Raw genomic sequence first — 18,800 nt, 5'->3', positions numbered from 1 at the left:
GAACTGGATGGACTGATGTCTTTTTTCAACCTCACAAACTATATAGGTGCCTTAGCAAAATCAGTCACCAGTCCAGTTAAGGAAGGGATTTAAGAGTCTAAACACAGGTCTGGATCTCCTACTATCGAGGTGCATTGATAGGCGGGGGAGGGGATCTCTGGTAATGTAAGTTTAACCAGTGCTGGGGGAACTCAATGTTACTTTCTCTTACATCCTGTGACAGTCGCCGCCCGATGGTATTAGCCTTCACTAATGGGTAATGGCGCACTCTGCAGGAGCAGGCAGGGCAGATAATTGATTATCAGGTTAATACAAAAAAACGTTTGTACCTCGGCACGCCACTAGGGGGCCTTCCCTCAGCCAATATCCTGAACCCAATCTGACATTACCTAAGTTTTATGCTGCCTAGCGTCAGGAGTAGAGCTAGGTCTTTCCTGCTAAGACCTAGGGTCTCGGTTTTCTTTGTTTTTTTTCTGAATTTATGTGTTTTTCTTTACACAATAGATTTTTTTATTTCTCTCACTATCACTAGTTAGTCAGGGATTCCTTTCCTGGAGACAACAAGTGACTGCAGAGCTGGGCCTCGGATTGGGTATAATAGATCCTTATGGAGTCCCAGCCTGCCAACAAGTGTTGCAGGCTACTGGTACGCCCAGGCCTCGCAACGACAGTGCCCCTCCATATGGGGACGAGCCTGCAGAGCTGCGTCTTCGCTGAGGGTGTCTCCACCCGGATCGCCCGCGTGTTCATCCCTCCTTGGCTGACGGCACCCCCACTGAAGGTGGGAGGTCTCCCGTATCTGAGTGGTGCCCGCTTCTGGACTGGTGAGTACTGATACCCCCTTGTCCCTGGGGACGTTTGGGGGGTTGTGGGCCCATTCTTAGGGGATAGCAGGGCTGGTGGTCTCTGTAGGATCCCCCTTCTGGCCTTGTGGGCTCTCCCTCCCTCCCTGCTCCCGCTGGGGGCACTGTATGGGGTGCTGTAGGGGTCTAACTGGGTCCCTGATGTTACCCAGAATGTGTTTGTACACTTATTTTGCCGCCGCTTGGGGCGGCCGCCATGTTTTATGGTGTGCAGAATCTAAGCCCTGTGTAAGGACAGCAGCCATGTTGGGATTCTGCACAGGCTCCCGGTCTGGCGCCATCTTGGATGTGGGCAACATGCCTAGTAAGGGCAAGCGGCCATTTTCCCTGTGACTTTTGTCATTGACTTTCAATAGGCACCTTTTGTCTGGGCTCGAGGGCTGGGCCTCTAGCGTATATCGCATGATTTTCACCCTCGTTCCTTCTCGGTGGCGAAGGTCTTGGCCTTCCTTCAGAAGGGCGTGGATCAGCATCTGGCGCTGACTACGGTCAAGGGTCAGTTGTCGGCCTTGGCCTTCTTTTTTAAACAACCTTTGGCGTCGCATTCTTTGGTCCGCACCCTAATTCAAGAGGTGCGGCATTTGGCTCCCCCGAGGAGAGCTCTCTTGCTTCCCTTGGATCTGAATTTGGTTTGGTCAGTGTTGCAAAAACCTCCCTTCGAGAACATCAGAGAGATTCCTTTGTCTGTGTTGTCACAGAAAGTTGCCTTTCTGGTGGCTATCACGTCGGCTCGCAGAGTGTCTGAATTGGCGGCCTTTTCCTGCAGTTCTCCTTATCTGGTACTTCATAGAGATAAGGTAGTTCTGCCACCGAGTCAGTCTTTTCTTCCCAAGGTGGTTTTCTTCATTCCACCTCAATGAGGATATCGTGTTGCCTTCGCTGGGTACACTACCCAAGCATCCTAGGGAGTTTTCCTTGCATTCTCTGGATGTGGTCTGGGCGGTCAAGGTCTACCTGTCCGCCACGGAGTCGATTTGGCAGTCTGATTTTCTGTTTGTTCTTCCTGAGGGACCTTGGAAGGGAACTGCCGCCTCCGAGACGACCATTTCTAAGTGGATCAGACAGACGATTGTTCAGGCCTATTCCATCACGGGTCAGGTTCCTCCTTTCCCGGTAAAGGCTTTTTCTACTCGAGTCATTAGTGCCTCTTGGGCTTTTCGCCATCGGGCGTCTGTGGCTCAGGTGTGCAAGGCTGTGACTTGGTCGTCCGTGCACGTTTTCAAAATTTTTACAAACTGGAAGTTTTGGCATCTTCGGATGCTTCCTTTGGCCGCAAAGTTTTGAGTGCGGCAATTGCTTAAGGGGACATTATTTTTACTGTCCCTCCTTATGGGGTGGGTGTTCTGGGTTTGTTCTAGTTCTTTCCTGTGGGCTCAGGTTGTTACTTGCCCGGCTATCTGCATTCCCTTCTAAATTGGTTGTGTTGCTTTCCCACCCCTCATACCTGCACTGCTTTGGGACGTCCCATTAGTGAAGGCTAATACCATCGGACGGCGACTGTCAGAGGACGTAAGAGAAAATAGAATTGTTGTAAGAACTTACCATAAAACCCTTTTCTCTGAGTCCTCTGACAGCCGCCGCCCCCACCCCTCTGTTTTTTGGATCTGGGGGTTGTTGCCTTCTGGTACTGTTTGCTACAAACTGAGGTAATATCAGATTGGGTTCAGGATAATGGCTGAGGAATGGCCCCCTAGTGGCGTGCCGAGGTATAAAAGATTTTTTGTATTAACCTGATATTTATCTGCCTAGCCTGCTCCTACAGAGTGCGCTATTACCCATTAGTGAAGGCTAATACCATCGGGCGGTGACTGTCAGAGGACTCAGAGAAAAGAATTTTACAGTAAGTTCTTACAAAAATTATATTTTTTTCAGAATGAAATGTGTCAGATGAGTGGGGGGGGGGGGGGGGTTGTAAGACGCACATTGATATGATTATTCACATTGATAACAAATATTCATAAAAAATCCTACCCCCCCCCCATATACTGTGAGTCTGTTGCTGATCATTTTGATATCTCCCCTCCCCAGGTACGGCCCCCCGGACCCCTTGTTGAAGAGAGAATATGACGTGTGTGTAAACCTGCGGATGGCCTCGGTCCAGTATGTCCACACCCAGCGCTTCCAGTCCGAGGTGGTGGCCTTTATCCAGCACTTCACCCAACTACAGGATGTCCTGGGCCGGCAAAGGGCGGCTATTCAGGGGCAAACGGTAGGCGGGGGGCGGGGGGAGGATGAGAAATGCATATTTATGGGGTTGTGAGCCTGGTGGGAGTAGTAGTCCTTATTCTTCTATATCGTTCTGCTTTGTTTAGGTCAGAGACCAGGCACAACGGGCCTCTCGGATCCGGCTGGACATTGAGGCCGGAGCCCCGGTGCTTCTGATACCGGAAAGCTCCCAATCCAATCATCTGATTGTTGCCAACCTTGGAAAACTGAAAGTCAAGAACCGATTCTTGTTTTCTGGATCCCACGGGACGTTCTGCCTGAAGGACAAGGTAAAGTTCCAGTATATGATTGCTTCTTCATATACACATTTATATACGATATATATATATACGGCGTACATAGTGTGGGCTGGGCCACAGGGCTTGTTTCCTCAGGTGCAAAAATAGTAAGGATTCGGGGTAAGAAGTGGTGGGACAGCGATCTGTGCACCTTCCCATGGTGGTCCTGTCAGCGGCATGTCCCTTAATCTTTCTCTCCCTCTAAAGCTGTGTGGGCAGGTCCAACTGGGCGGTTGTAGGTCAAAGTGGGTGGAGCTGAGGAGAGTGAGCCGCACTCTCTCCCGCTGAACATTTGGCAGTGCGCTTCTCAGAGTACTAACTGTCCATGGATTAGGGAGATACAATGCTTGCCTTTCCCAGGCGCTGGCTATCCCCGATACACCACAGGGGCGGTTACCCCAGATGTAAAGATCTTTGGGTGCAAAATTAGTAAGGATTCTGGGGTGAGAAGCACTGGGACCGCAGTCTGTGCACGCTCCCTTGGTGGTTCTGTCAGCGGCATGTTCCCTTATCTTTCTCTCCCCTTTAGGCTGTGTGGGCAGGTCCAACTGGGCGGTTCTAGGTTAAAGTGGGTGGAGCTGAGGAGAGTTAGCCGCACTCTCCCGCTGAGCGTTTGGCAGTGCGCTGCTCAGAGTGCTAACTGTCCATGGATTAGGCTGCATGGGTGCTCAACCTGTGGCCCTCCAGCTGTTGCAGAACTACAAGTCCCATGAGGCATTGCAAAGCTGACAAGTACGTGCATAACTCCCAAAGGCAGAGGCATGATGGGACTTGTAGTTTCGCAACAGCTGGAGGGCCACAGGTTTAGCACCTATGGAGGGAGACACAATGCTTGCCATTCCTGGGTGCTGGCAACCCACGATACACCTAGGCCTGCCGAAGGGGTACAGGAAATTACTGACCTTTGCTTGTTCCTGAACTCTTCTCATTGGTGGCTGTCATCCTTCCAACACCACAGCATTCTCCAAGTACAAAACCGCCATACGCCCCCTTGGACCGGCTCCATGGACGTCGGGGGTGGTAAGCCCACATCTTCTCTTGTCCCCATGGGGTATTTCTGCTTCCGGTCATACATATTGGTTATCAATGGCGTGTAACTGATCTATGTTCAATAAAATGAAACTTTGTTTTTATTTGCCCCGAAGGATCTAATTTTACACGGATCTTCCTACAAGGATCCAGTGTCATGGAAGGTATAGCATTCAGGTGGAAGTTTCCGGAGTGTCCCTCTTCTCTTATGGAATTTACGGCTCAGTTCTGTCATTTGCTGATTTATGTTTTATAAAGGTTTGTGGGCCGCAGAATGTTCTGTTGTTGGACCAAATTACTGGCCAATCACCCAACCGGAAAATAAGGTGGTGCCATTCATTTCAATGTTGGGTTCCGTAAATTCCATAAGAGCGAGTGCAGTGTTCTCTCTACAAAGATCCTCATTCTGTGCAAACCTATGACTGCTGCCGGGTGATCAATTCTCTGCCAGGAATCTGTTCCCAACATAAGCCAAGGAAGAACCCATCCCCCACTATTGTCTGTCATCCTTTACTGACTCGCAACGCTTGTTTCTGCACTGTGTCTTTGTGTGGGGGCGGTAACCTTGGTAGAGGCGGGGCTTAACTTCCCTATGTCAGAGAGCAGGGCTTTACTTCCCTATGTCAGAGAGCAGAGCTTTACTTCCCTATGTCAGAGGATGGGCTTTACTTCCCTATGTCAGAGGATGGGCTTTACTTCCCTATGTCAGAGGCGGGGCTTTACTTCCCTATGTCAGAGGCGGGGCTTTACTTCCCTATGTCAGAGGCAGGGCTTTACTTCCCTATGTCAGAGGCAGGGCTTTACTTCCCTATGTCAGAGGATAGGCTTTACTTTCCTATGTCAGAGGCAGGGCTTTACTTCCCTATGTCAGAGGATGGGCTTTACTTCCCTATGTCAGAGGCGGGGCTTTACTTCCCTATGTCAGAGGCGGGGCTTTACTTCCCTTTGTCAGAGGCAGGGCTTTACTTCCCTTTGTCAGAGGCAGGGCTTTACTTCCCTTTGTCAGAGGCAGGGCTTTACTTCCCTATGTCAGAGGATAGGCTTTACTTCCCTATGTCAGAGGATAGGCTTTACTTCCCTATGTCAGAGGATAGGCTTTACTTCCCTATGTCAGAGGATGGGCTTTACTTCCCTATGTCAGAGGCGGGGCTTTACTTCCCTATGTCAGAGGCGGGGCTTTACTTCCCTTTGTCAGAGGCAGGGCTTTACTTCCCTTTGTCAGAGGCAGGGCTTTACTTCCCTTTGTCAGAGGCAGGGCTTTACTTCCCTTTGTCAGAGGCAGGGCTTTACTTCCCTTTGTCAGAGGCAGGGCTTTACTTCCCTTTGTCAGAGGATGGGCTTTACTTCCCTGTCGGAGGCGGGACTTTACTTCCATTTGTCAGAGGCAGGGCTTTACTTCCATTTGTCAGAGGCAGGGCTTTACTTCCCTATGTCTGAGGCAGGGCTTTACTTCCCTATGTCTGAGGCGGGGCTTTACTTCCCTATGTCTGAGGCGGGGCTTTACTTCCCTATGTCTGAGGCGGGGCTTTACTTCCCTATGTCTGAGGCGGGGCTTTACTTCCCTATGTCAGAGGCGGGGCTTTACTTCCCTATGTCAGAGGCGGGGCTTTACTTCCCTATGTCAGAGGCGGGGCTTTACTTCCCTATGTCAGAGGATAGGCTTTACTTCCCTATGTCAGAGGATAGGTTTTACTTCCCTATGTCAGAGGATGGGCTTTACTTCCCTATGTCAGAGGCAAGGCTTTACTTCCCTATGTCAGAGGATGGGCTTTACTTCCCTTTGTCAGAGGCAGGGCTTTACAGTTGTGTTCAAAATGATTCAACCCCCCAATGCTGTAAAGGGTTTTAGGGAATTTAGTGCACATTTGTAATTGTATTCAGAATGAAATCCTACAAGGACTTTTTAAAGAACCATATGCAACTAAAATGACATCAATTGGTTTTGTAATACAGTAGTAAATGTTTCTTTTGTGAATTCTTCATTGACACAATTATTCAACCCCTTAAAGACTACCACTCTGAAGAACAGAGGTTCATTGAAGTGTTTTCAATCAGGTATTGAAAACAGCTGTGGATGTCAGGGAGCAGCAATAAAGCCTAATAAGCACCAATTAGGCAGCTTTAAAATGACTGTGATACTCAGCTCCTTCTAGACATTTACTGGTGTGGTTACAAACATGGTGAAGTCAAGAGAATGGTCCAGGAAGACAAGAGAAGAGGTGATTACTCTTCACAGGAAGGGCAATGGCTATAAGAAGATTGCAAAGATGTTAAACATACCAAGAGACACCATAGGAAGCATCATTCACAAATTCAAGGCAAAGGGCACTGTTGAAACACTACCTGGTCGTGGCAGAAAGAAGATGCTGACTTCGACTGCTGTGCGCTACCTGAAGCGTAGAGTGGAGAAAAGTCCCCGTGTGACCGCTGAGGAACTGAGAAAAGATTTGTCAGATGTGGGTACTGAAGTTTCTGCTCAGACAATACGGCGCACACTGCGTAATGAAGGCCTCCATGCCAGAACTGCCAGGCGCACCCCCTTGCTGTCTCCAAAGAATAAGAAGAGTCGACTGCAGTATGCCAAAAGTCATGTGGACAAACCACAGAAGTTTTGGGATAGTGTTCTGTGGACTGATGAAACAAAATTAGAACTGTTTGGGCCCATGGATCAACGCTATGTTTGGAGGAGGAAGAACAAGGCCTATGAAGAAAAGAACACCTTGCCTACTGTGAAGCATGGCGGGGGGTCAATCATGCTTTGGGGCTGTTTTGCTTCTGCAGGTACAGGGAAGCTTCAGCGTGTGCAAGGTACCATGAATTCTCTTCAGTACCAGGAGAGATTGGATGACAATGTGATGCAGTCCGTCACAAACCTGAGGCTTGGGAGACGTTGGACAATGATCCCAAGCATACCTCCAAGTCCACTAGAGCATGGTTGCAGATTGAAGGCTGGAATATTTTGGAGTGGCCATCACAGTCACCAGACTTAAATCTGATTGAGAACCTCTGGAGGGACTTATAGAAAGCAGTTGCAGTGCACAAGCCTAAGAATGTGACTGAACTGGAGGCTTTTGCCCATGAGGAATGGGCGAAGATACCCGTAGATCGCTGCAAGACACTTGTGTCAAGCTATGCTTCACGTTTAAAAGCTGTTATAACTGTAAAAGGATGTTGTACTAAGTACTAAGATTGAATGTCACTTGGGGGTTGAATAAAACTGATAATGATGTGAGCACAGAAAAGACATTTGTGGTTATTTCATTATAAATGTTATATTTGTCTGACCTACACCGGCCTCTTTCATTTCATTGTAAGCAGGATGACTGAATGATCAAAATCAATGTCAAACTGGCCAAAACAATCAATTTCAGTGGGGGTTGAATAATTTTGAACACAACTGTACTTCCCTATGTCAGAGGCGGGGTTTTACTTCCCTATGTGAGAGGCGTGGCTTTACTTTATGTCAGAGGCGGGGCTTTACTTCCATATGTGAGAGGCGTGGCTTTACTTTATGTCAGAGGTGGGGCTTTACTTCCCTATGTCAGAGGCGGGGCTTTACTTCCTTATGTCAGAGCCTCCAGCAAAGAGAACAGTGCACGGTGACATCACCCAACCTCCTGGGACCATCAGTCAGAGCCAGCAGTGCCTTAGATGATCTCACATGGCAGACATATATCGTACCTCCCAACCTTCAGAGATGGGAACGAGGGACACTGATTAGCAAAAGTATGTACGCATAGGGCACACCCACTGCCATGCCCTCCATAAAAGAGAATCATACAAAGAAAAATGATTAGTTAAACCTACAAGTGTTTCTTTTTTTTTTACCTTTTACCATTCCTTTATATTGGATTGTGAAACTTGCAAATACTACAATTTAGAAATTGGATGAGAGGTTTAGCACTGGGAAACACTATTTGAAAGATAAAAGTGCATTTTATATACAATAATATAAATCGGACCAAAATGAGAGATAAATGAGGAGGAAAGAGGGACAGAGGGACTTTGTTCCTAATCTGGGACAGTCCCTGGAAATCCGGGACAGTTTGGAGCTATGTATACAGCTATGAGGATACAGAACAGGAGAGCCGAGGCACAATCCCATACCAGCAAGTAATCTGCTCCTTTTCTGGGGGAATTCTAGAAAATGGGAACAATTTTCAGGGTATAGCTTGGATACAATTACATTACTTGCAAAGCTTGTCAGTGCGAGGGTCAGTGCGAAGCTTGTCAGTGCGAGGGTCAGTGCGAAGCTTGTCAGTGCGAGGGTCAGTGCGAAGCTTGTCAGTGTGAGGGTCAGTGTAAAGCTTGTCAGTGCGAGGGTCAGTTGGTGTACAGAACCCACAACCTGTCTGATTGCATCACTGATGACCCTCCTCCTCCTGCCGACACAGACTGGGGGAGGGGACTTCTCTGACTCTCCATAGAGTAGAACTTGCAGACATTTTCTAATTAAAAGATGCCAAAAATCAGGCCAGGTGTCTCCAACCGTCAGGAAAGATCCCGGAAAAGGTAAATCGGTTTCCTCATTGGCCAGGTGTGATTCTTTGTATTTTCTGGAAGCGGAGTGTCTATTCTATTGCATGGAAAGATTTTCCGGATTTTTTGTATTTTAAGTCCTTCCCTATAATATATACAGAGCCCTGAAAAAGTATTCACACCCCTTTAAAAATGTTCCACATTATCTCAAATATATTTTATTGGGATTTTCTGTGATAAACCGACACAAAGTGGCCATAATTGAGAAGTGGAAGGAAAATGATAAATGATACAAATAAATCTGTGAAAAGTGTGGCTGCATTTGTATTCACCCCCCTTTACTCTGACACCCCTAACTAAAATCTAGTGGAACCAATTGCCTTCAGAAGTCCCCTAATTAATAGAGTGCACCTGTGTGTAATGTAATCTCAGTATAAATACAGTTTTTTTGTGAAGCCCTCAGAGGTTTATTAGAGAACCTTAGTGAAGGCCAAGGAACCCCCAGACAGGTCAGGGATAAAGTTGTGGAGAAGTGTAAAGCAGGGTTAGGCTATAAAAAAATCTCCCAAGCTTTGACAATCTCACGGAGCGCTGTTCAATCCATCATGGGAAAATGGAAAGAGTATGGCACAACTGCAACCCTACCAAGACATGGCCGTCCACCTAAACTGACCAGCCGGGCCCCTACCAAGACATGGCCGTCCACCTAAACTGACCAGCCGGGCCCCTACCAAGACATGGCCGTCCACCTAAACTGACCGGTCGGGCCTCTACCAAGACATGGCCGTCCACCTAAACTGACCGGCCGGGAAAGTAGAGCATTCATCAGAGAAGCAGCCAATCTGACAGAGATGAGATATTCTGCAGAGAAGAATGGAGAGAAATGTCCTCTCTAGATGTGCAAAGCTGGCAGAGACATCCCCAAAAAGACTCCCAGCTGTAATTGCAGGGAAAGGCGGTTCTACAAAGTATTGACAAATGCAGCCACACTTCACAGATTTATTTGTATCATTTATCATTTTCCTTCCACTTCACAATTATGGCCACTTTGTGTCGGTCTATCACATAAAATCCCAATAAAATACATTTGTGGTTTTGGTTGTAACATGAGAAAATGTGGGGAATTTCAGGGGGTGTGAATACTTTCTGTATTGTCCATTGAGAAACGCAGCTCATATGCTTCTTATACCATTGGGTTATGCTGCCCCCTACAGGAGTAGTACTAGGCAGGAAAAAAAACACGCCTACCGGGGCTGTCCCTATAGGCATAACCCCACACACCCCGCTCCAGCATACCAGTTTGTTTCTGCCTAGTGAAGGAGTAGGACCGAGGTTTCTTGCTGGGACTTCGGTCTCAGTTTTTAATTTTTTTTTAAAGAATATTTTTTTTTATTTTCTTTACTCACTTCTGCTAGTTCGTGTCAGGGGTATTCCTCCTGGTGAACTACAAGTGATAGCCTGGATAACCTAGATCCTTAAGGTCTCCCAGCCTGGCCTGATGTCCTATCCTGTGACTTTCACTCTCCTGCTGCACAGATTGGCTGTGGAGGTTTCTCAGAGAGGTGGTAAAGTATTGGGGGGTCTCTGTGGACATATCCCTGCACACTCTGCTATCTGCATATATTTAAGAGGGACTCTGCATGCCGCGGTGATCGGCGAGGGGACTGCGCTCAGCGCTCTTAAAGAGACAGTACTGTACACCTATTTTCTTTTGAACTAATTATGGAGTCCCAGGCAGTGGTTTCACCCTCAGACTCCCTTAGTGCGACTACCGGACCTTCCGGATCGCAGTCGCTGGCCGCAATTTCATCAGCACTGGAAAGCCAGGCGACCAAGGTCGTTTTTGTGATAAAAAAGGTTAATAGCTGAAAACCGCCGCTGCCTTCACCATCATCGGTGGGGTCCTCTTATTCAGAGACTGATATGGTCGCCACGGACGCCCCCCTCCTTGAGGGTTTGCTGTCCTCACAATCGGATGGTGAAGAGGACCTGTCCTCTTCAGCTGCAGCGAGGGAACGTGCTTTGGTGGAAGCCCTGACTGTTTCAGTAAGGAAAATTTTAAAAATGGCAGATGAGCCCACACTGACAGGGACACGGGTATCTTTTGGCTCCCGCAAAACACAAAAATCAGGCAACGTTTTCCCTTGTCGCGAGAATTTTTATGATATTGTTAATGAACAATGGTGGCGCATTAAGCACGTGCTAGTAGTGCCTAAGTGCTTTAAACGCTGTTATCCCTTTGCTGAGACGGTCTCGAACCGTTGGACGGTACCGCCTAAGGTGGATCATACTGTATCCAGGTTGAACAAATATACTATAGTGCCTGTGGAAGATTCCCCGGTGTTTACGGACTCGGTGGACAGGCGGGTGGAATCCCTTTCCCACCACCTTCATGTGTTGGTGGGTTTAATACTGAAACCGATTTTCGCGTCTGTTTTGGTATCAGACGGTTACGTAATGGGCAAAGATTTTTAAGGGGAACCTAGATGCTGACTTAGTTTCCCCAGAGCTGATGGAACTTATGAACCAGATGGCCCAGGCCCTGGTGTTCCTGTGTGGTGCGTCCTTGAATGCGGCTCCCCTGGTGGCCAGAGTGTCGGCTGTGGGGATTGCCATAAGACGCATGTTGTGGCTGAAGAGCTGGTCTGTAGACCAGGCTTCCAAGAAGGCCTTAACAGATCTCCCTTTCCTGGGAGAGCGATTATTTGGTGACTGACTGGTGGGAAGAGTACTCTTATTCCTCAATCCTTCAAAGGTAAGGCACCCCGTAGTAAGCGGGGGCCTTCTTTCACCACTCATAGACGATTTTTTCGTGTCTAGGGGGCGCAAGAAAAAGGTAAGCCGTTCAGGGCTTCTGAAGGGGCTAAAAAGTCATGGTCAGGCAAGACCAAAACCAGCCAGTCCAGTTCTGCGGACAAGTCCTCTTCAGCATGAAGGGGCGCCCTCACCCGTTTCTGGGGTGGGGGGACGTCTGCGCTTCTTTCAGGAACCCTGGACTTCCTTCATTCAAGACAAATGGGTTCATGAACTGATTTGTTCTGGGTAAAAGATCGAATTTGAGTCCCGGCCGGTGGACAGGTTCTTTCAGTTAAATCTTGGCCTGTCTCCGAATCGTTTTGAAGGATCTCCAGGACGCAGTGAGGGATCTCAAGTAAATATTGTGCCAGTTCCTCCACAGAAGCGCTTTAAAGGTTTCTATTCAAACTTGTTCACGGTGCCCAGGAAAGAGGGCAAGGTACGTCCAATTCCGGACCTCAAGGCTCTGAACCGTTTTGTGCGGGTGCAGAAGTTTCTAATGGAATCCATTTGGTCGGTGGTAGCGTCTTTTATATCAGGGGGACTTTCTGGCCTCCATCGATATCAAAGATGCGTATATACACATCCCCATCTACGGAGTACACCAGCGATTTCTCCACTTTGCGGTGGCAGAGGAGCATTATACATTTTTGGCGTTACTCTTTGGTCTCGCCTCCACTCCCACAGTCTTTACCAAGGTACTGGCCCCGGTATTGGCCTTGTTGCGCCAAAAAGGATTGCGATCCTGGGATATCTGGATGATCTCTTATTGATAGCGGACTCTCACTCGGCTCTGTTGGGCGACCTGTCAATTACAGTTCAGACCCTTCAGGAATTTGGGTGGACTATTAATTTAAAAAAATCTGCTCTGACGCCTTCAGTGAGGTTGGATTATCTAGGGCTGACTCTAGATTCCGCCTTGGCGAAGGGTCTTTCTTCCCATGGAAAAACTTCAGAAGTTGCAGGGAGCCATCAGGTTGCTGTTTGAAACCAATCTGTCCTCCCTACGGACTTGCATGAGAGCCCTGGGTCTGATGGTATCAACCTTTGAGGCAGTTCCGTTTGCTCAGTCTCACTCGGGTCCTCTGCAAAAAGAGATTCTTGCCAAATGGAACAGGGATCCACAGTCTTTAGACAAAATGGTATGCTGGAGCCGACTCACGAGGTCTGCTCTATCCTGGTGGATCCAGTCGCCAGCATTGTCAGGGCAAGTCCTTCCTACCACTGTTTTGAACTGTGGTTACCACGAATGCCAGCCTGTCAGGCTGGGGTGGAGTGCTGGGGAAGCTTTATTGATCAATTTTCTGGAGCTCATAGCAATCTCTGTGGCTTACATCAATCATCCAGGGGGCTGTGGCTTTCATCAATCATCCAGGGGGCACCAAGAGTGTCCTGGCGGCCAAGGAGGTGGCTGAGATTTTGGTATGGGCAGAAGACAATGTTCCGGCTCTTTCCACAAGTCCACGTTCCGAGTGTGGAGAATTGGCAAGCGGATTACCTGAGTTGTCAGTTGCTGGATCAAGGGGACTGGTCCCTTCTTCCGGAGGCGTTTCATCTCCTATGTGTCCGGTAGGGAACTCTGGAGGTAGACCTGTTTGCGTCTCTCCTCTACAAAAAAGTCCAGAGGTTTGTGGCCAGGTCTCGGGATCCTCTGGCCGACGCCACAGGCGCCTTGGTGGCTCCTTGGGGCCGGTATCGGCTGATCTATGCCTTCCCTCTGATTAAAACTCTTGCCAAGGCTTCTTCGCAGGGTGGCGGTGGAGGGAAATGGCCCCAGACTGGCCTCTTCGGTCTTGGTACACAGACTTAGTAAAAATGATCGCCGATCCTCTGTGGAGACTTCCTCTGAGGGAGGATCTGCTGTCCCAGGGACCAATCTTCCATCTTGCTTTACGGTCACTGGCTTTAACGGCATGGCTGTTGAAGGGCAGGTGTTGAGAGATAGGCTCTCTCCTGAATCTGTGATTCCTACTCTGTTGAAGGCTAGGAAGGTGACTTCTAGAAAGATTTAGCATCATACGTGGAAATCGGACATTTCATGGTGGGAATCGCTGAAGCTGCACCCTTGCTTGTTTTCTATAGCTAGGGTTTTGACCTTCTTACAAAAAGGGGTTGAGCAGCGGTTGGCTTTGGGCACTATCAAGGGCCAAGTGTCTGCGTTGCCTCCGTGGGATCTCAATCTGGTTTTGTCTGTTCTTCAAAAGCCTCCTTTTGAGAACATGAGGGAGATTTCTCTGCTTTCCTTATCCCACAAGGTTGCTTTTCTGGTGGCAATTACTTCTGCCCACAGAGTGTCTGAGTTGGCGGCGCTGTCTTGTTGTTTGCCTTATTTGTATCGTGGTCTACAGAGCTAAAGTGGTACTCCGACCTAATCCGTCTTTTCTCCCTAAGGTGGTGTCTGATTTCTATCTAAATGCAGACCTTCACTCTGTCCTAAGCCTAAGCATCCCAAGGAAATTGCTTTGCACTCTCTGGATGTAGTTCGGGTGATCAGGGTTTTCCTGATGTTCACTAAGTCTTTTAGGACATCAGATGCACTTTTTGTCCTTACTGAGGGATCTCGTAAAGGTTTGGCTGCGCCTGCTGCGACTATATTATCCAGATAGATTAGGCAGATGGTTTTTCGGGCTTATTCATTGAAGTGTCAGGTTCCTCCTTTCCCTGTGAAGGCGCATTCATTCTACTAGAGCGTTGAGTCCCTCTTGGGCTTTTCGCCATCAGGCCTCTGTAGTGACAGTTCGTAAGGTGGCAGCCTGGTCGTCTGTGCGCACTTTTAAAGGTAGATTTGTTGGCATTTTTGGATGCTTCCTTTGGCTGCAAGGTTTTGCAGGCTGCTGTTTAGAGACTTGTTTCTTTCTCTTTTGGGGGTGTTTTTGCTTTCATGGGTGAGCTCCTGTTGTTCCTGGTTGAGCTTCATGTTACCCAGGGAGTTTACGTTAACTATTTGGTTTGCGTTCTTCCCACCCCTCATGCCTACACTGCTTCGGGACGTCCCAATGGTATAAGAAGCATAGGAGCTGCGTCTGTCAATGGACGATAGAGAAAAATGGATTTTTGTAAGAAATTACCGTAAAATCCTTTTCTCTGAAGTCCATTGACAGACGCAGCACCCATCCCTCTGATATGGGGATGGTTTGTGTCTTCTTCTCACTGCTTGCAACAAAACTGGTATGCTGGAGCGGGGTGTGTGGGGTTATGTCTATAGGGACAGCCCTCGTAGGCGTGGTAAACTGTTTTTTTCCTGCCTAGTACTACTCCTGTAGGGGGGGGCAGCATAACCCAATGGTCTAAGAAGCATAGGAGCTGCGTCTGTCAGTGGACTTCAGAGAAAAGGATTTTAAGGTAAGTTATTGCAAAAATCCAGTTTTTCCATGGCATTGTATATATTGTGGTTATGTCTGAGCTCTGCGTTCTGCATGGGTGTGAGTGGTGGTGGTTTGGAAGTGATTGCATGCTCATACATTGATACATAATTTCCTCTGATTAAACCCGTCCTGAGTGAAATGCAGAGTGTCTCATTATAATTCCCGTCACTGGCTGACAGTCCCACACAACACCAATGTGTAATATTGCAGCTCACAGCCCTTAGATCTGCTGGCTTTTCTGTCTGTCCTTCTTCCTCTGGTGATCCTGCCAGTAACACACTTCCTGTCCCAGTGTGACAACCTCCCTCACTGTATCTCTGGAGGAGCGGAGGTATCACTGTATGAGGAAGGTAAGTCTGGGATCACCCCCGGGACAGTCAGCCGTATCTTCTATCCTCCTCGCCCATCATTCCTCCTCGCCCATCATTCCTCCTCGCCCATCATTCCTCCTCACCCATCATTCCTCATCAACCATCATTTCATTTCTCCTCACCCATCATTCCTGCCTCCTCCGCTGATGACTTCTGTGTTCTCTTCTCACACTGATGATGTTTTTTCTGGCCGTGTCTTTTCTTTATACCAGAATCTGGGTATAATGTCGTCCCCCATCGTCACCCCGGATCGCAACGTCAGCAGCAGGAGTGACCCCCGCTCCAGTCTGGAGGGGAATTCCGCTGGTGAGTATTCACAGAGATCACATATAGATACCCTGGTGGTGTAACGCTCCTGCGTTTTTATATTAAGCTGGATTTGCAGCTGCAGAATCTCCACTCAGTAGTCATGTAGAGATGTGTTGAAATACCAAATCCAACTCTCCAGACTCATCACTGTGGGCCTGTCTGCTTCAGCATACAGATATACACACACTCAATAAGATGTTCCTGGAGTGATAGGATGTATATGATAGTATGGAGGTGATGTGCTGAAGGGACAGGTGTGAGCAGTGACAGTAATGGTAAGCACTTGATAGTAATGTTCAGGAGAGTAGTAGATGGTAATAGGTAAAATGCACATAGGTTAGTAATCATGTATGGTAACAGGTGGTGAGGACAGTAGATGACATATACAGGATAGACTAACCCAGTGCAAGGATAGATGGTAGTAGACTCAAGAGCTAGCAATCTATGTAACAGTGCAGATGATAGAATTAGTATGCATAGATAGTAACAGTCCTTAATGTGCAGAAGATAGATAGTGTAAGTTAGTTATGGAGGAATCCCCTGTGGGGTACTTATCACTAGTAAGGTTAGTAAGTAGAGGGGTCCGGTAGTGAGGGAGTGATCCGGTAGCGAGATACGGGATCAGTAGCGAGGTTCCGGTCTGTTCCAGGTAAAGAGAATAGCTGGAGGCTCCGGCAGCATAAGACAAGGCTTGTGAGCATGCGGTAACATTGAACGAACAATGTGAGCGAGAAAGCCGGCGATTGAAATAGCCGCTCGGAGCGGCGCTCAGCGATGATGTCATCCGGCTTAAAGGTATATGCGTTCCACCTAACTAAAAAGGTGGGACGCAATATGAAAAATGGGCAATAAGGGTACCAAAGGTACCAGAATCTTACAGTACCCCCCCCTTAAGGCCGACTCCGGAAGGCCTATAGCACTGGTTTCTCCGGGTATTTAGAGTGAAATCTTCGTATAAGCCTAGGTGCGTGAACATCAGAAGTATCCAACCAGGTGTCGTCTTGGGGTCCATAGTTCTTCCATCTTATGAGATATTGGAATCTTCCTCTGTGGATACGAGAATCCAAAATCTCCTTAATCTCATATTCTTCTCCGCCTTCAACTTGTACTGGAGGTGGAGGCAAGATGGTAGGCCTTATTCCTTGGTTAGGAACATGTGGTTTTAGTAGCGACACATGAAAGATGGGATGTATTTTGAGATCTGCCGGTAAGGTGAGTTGCACTGCAGCTTTTCCAATGAGTTTCTTAATTGGGAATGGTCCCAGAAATAAAGGTCCAAGCTTTTTGCTAGGGATCTTTAACCTTAAATTTTTTGTCGATAGCCAAACGAGGTCCCCAATAGCATATTGCGGAGAAGGTCTTCTACGAAGGTCGTAGTACCTTTTTTGTTGACTATGAGCTTGTGAGATGGTGGTATTAAGTAAACCCAGAGAGTCTTTTATTTGGGTAAGATAATCCGAGGCTACTGGGTTACTTGATGGTAGAATGCGTGGTGGAAGAAGTGTGGGATGAAACCCATAGTTCAAGTAGAACGGACTTTGCTTAGTAGTACTGTGGGTTGCGTTGTTATAAGCAAATTCCGCCAGAGGGAGGAGGTCCACCCAATCATCCTGTAGGTATGATGTGTAGCAACGCAGATATTGTTCTATACACTGGTTGACTCTTTCAGTCTGTCCGTTGGTCTGAGGGTGGTAAGAAGAAGTGAGCTTTCGCTCAATCCGTAGTATTTGACATAGAGCTTGCCAAAACTTGGAGATAAACTGTGAACCACGGTCGGATAAAAGAGTCTTTGGAATTCCATGTAACTTGAACACATGTTTCATTAGTAGTTCCGCTGTTTGTTTAAATGAAGGTAGTCTGCGAATAGCAATGAAATGTGCCATCTTTGTCAGATGGTCCACTGACACTAGAATGGTATTAAATCCTTTGGAAGGTGGTAGTTCTACTATAAAGTCTAAGGACACAACTTCCCATGGAACCTGGGGTATTGGTAGACTACAGAGTAGACCAGATGGTTTTGTAGTGTCAATTTTGGACCTTGCACAGATGTCACATGAAGAAACAAATTTTTGTACAGACGTCTTCATATCAGGCCACCAAAACTGCCTGGTAAGCAAATTAAGGGTTTTCGTCATACCCATATGTCCTGCCATAGGCACATCATGTGATAATTCCAAGATCTTGGTGCGCATAGTAGGGGGTATGTAGAGTTTGTCGTTGTAATAGAGGAAGCCTTCTGCATCAGTACTTAGTTGTGGTGGAGGTGAATCCAATCCTATACTGTGCAAAATCTCTCCCTTCAGGGAACGAACAACACCAATAATACGTTCATAGGGTATTATAGGAATAGAAGGGATTTCGGCGCAGTTATCTTCGGTTAATCGTGATAGCGCATCCGCTTTTTTATTTTTGTCTGCAGGCGTGTAGGTCACTAGGAAGTTGAATCTTAGGAAGAATAATGACCATCGTACCTGCCGGTGGGAAAGAGTTTTGTTAGTCTGGAGGTATTGAAGGTTTTTATGATCTGTATATATGAGTATTGGTAATCGGGTACCTTCAAGTAGATGTCGCCAATTCTCCAGTGCCAGTTTTATGGCAAGCAACTCCTTTTCACCCACTGGGTAATTCACCTCTGGGCTGCTTAGTGATTTAGAGAAGAAAGCAACTGGGTGGAGTGGTGAAGTATTTGTTGGTCGTTGGGAGAGAACTGCTCCTACTGCCATGTTTGACGCATCTACCTCTAGAATATATTGGAGGGATGGGTCTGGATGGCGTAGTATGGGAGCAGAAGTAAAGCTTGATTTTAACAAGCGGAAAGCTTGATTCGCTTCTTCTGACCATTTGAATGGTTTCTTTATACTTGTAAGTTGTGTGAGAGGTCTCACAATAGCAGAGAAGTTCTTGATGAACTTCCTATAGAAGTTTGAAAATCCAAGGAATCGCTGTAATGCCTTACGAGTTGTTGGTATGGGCCAATCCAGAATACAGGATATCTTGCTCATATCCATCTTGATTCCGGTTTTGGATATGATGTATCCTAGGAATAATATTTCTTCTTTATGAAATAGGCATTTTTTTAATTTC

At 47.5% G+C, this 18,800-nt stretch overlaps 2 protein-coding genes across 2 annotated transcripts in view; one reads left to right on the top strand and one right to left on the bottom strand.

Moving 5' to 3' along the window:
• Positions 1-18,800, top strand: part of VPS13D (vacuolar protein sorting 13 homolog D) — a 431,274-nt gene that overhangs the window by 112,229 nt on the left and 300,245 nt on the right. The window contains exons 24-26 of the mRNA XM_082274036.1: positions 2,892-3,072; positions 3,176-3,358; positions 15,620-15,713. Of these exons, the coding sequence (XP_082130162.1) occupies positions 2,892-3,072; positions 3,176-3,358; positions 15,620-15,713 (458 nt within the window). The remainder of the gene's footprint in view (positions 1-2,891; positions 3,073-3,175; positions 3,359-15,619; positions 15,714-18,800) is intronic.
• The window catches only part of CFAP107 (cilia and flagella associated protein 107), a 498,422-nt gene continuing 487,997 nt past the window's right edge, over positions 8,376-18,800 (bottom strand). The window contains exon 5 of the transcript XR_014226050.1: positions 8,376-8,399. The gene's annotated coding sequence lies outside the window, so the exon portion shown is untranslated. The remainder of the gene's footprint in view (positions 8,400-18,800) is intronic.

The sequence above is a fragment of the Pelophylax lessonae genome (genome assembly GCF_965119305.1).
Source record: "Pelophylax lessonae genome assembly, chromosome: 12".
Lineage (NCBI taxonomy): Eukaryota > Metazoa > Chordata > Amphibia > Anura > Ranidae > Pelophylax > Pelophylax lessonae.
The sequence above is the reverse complement of the archived record's forward strand: the minus strand, read 5'-3'. Positions and strand labels throughout refer to the sequence as shown.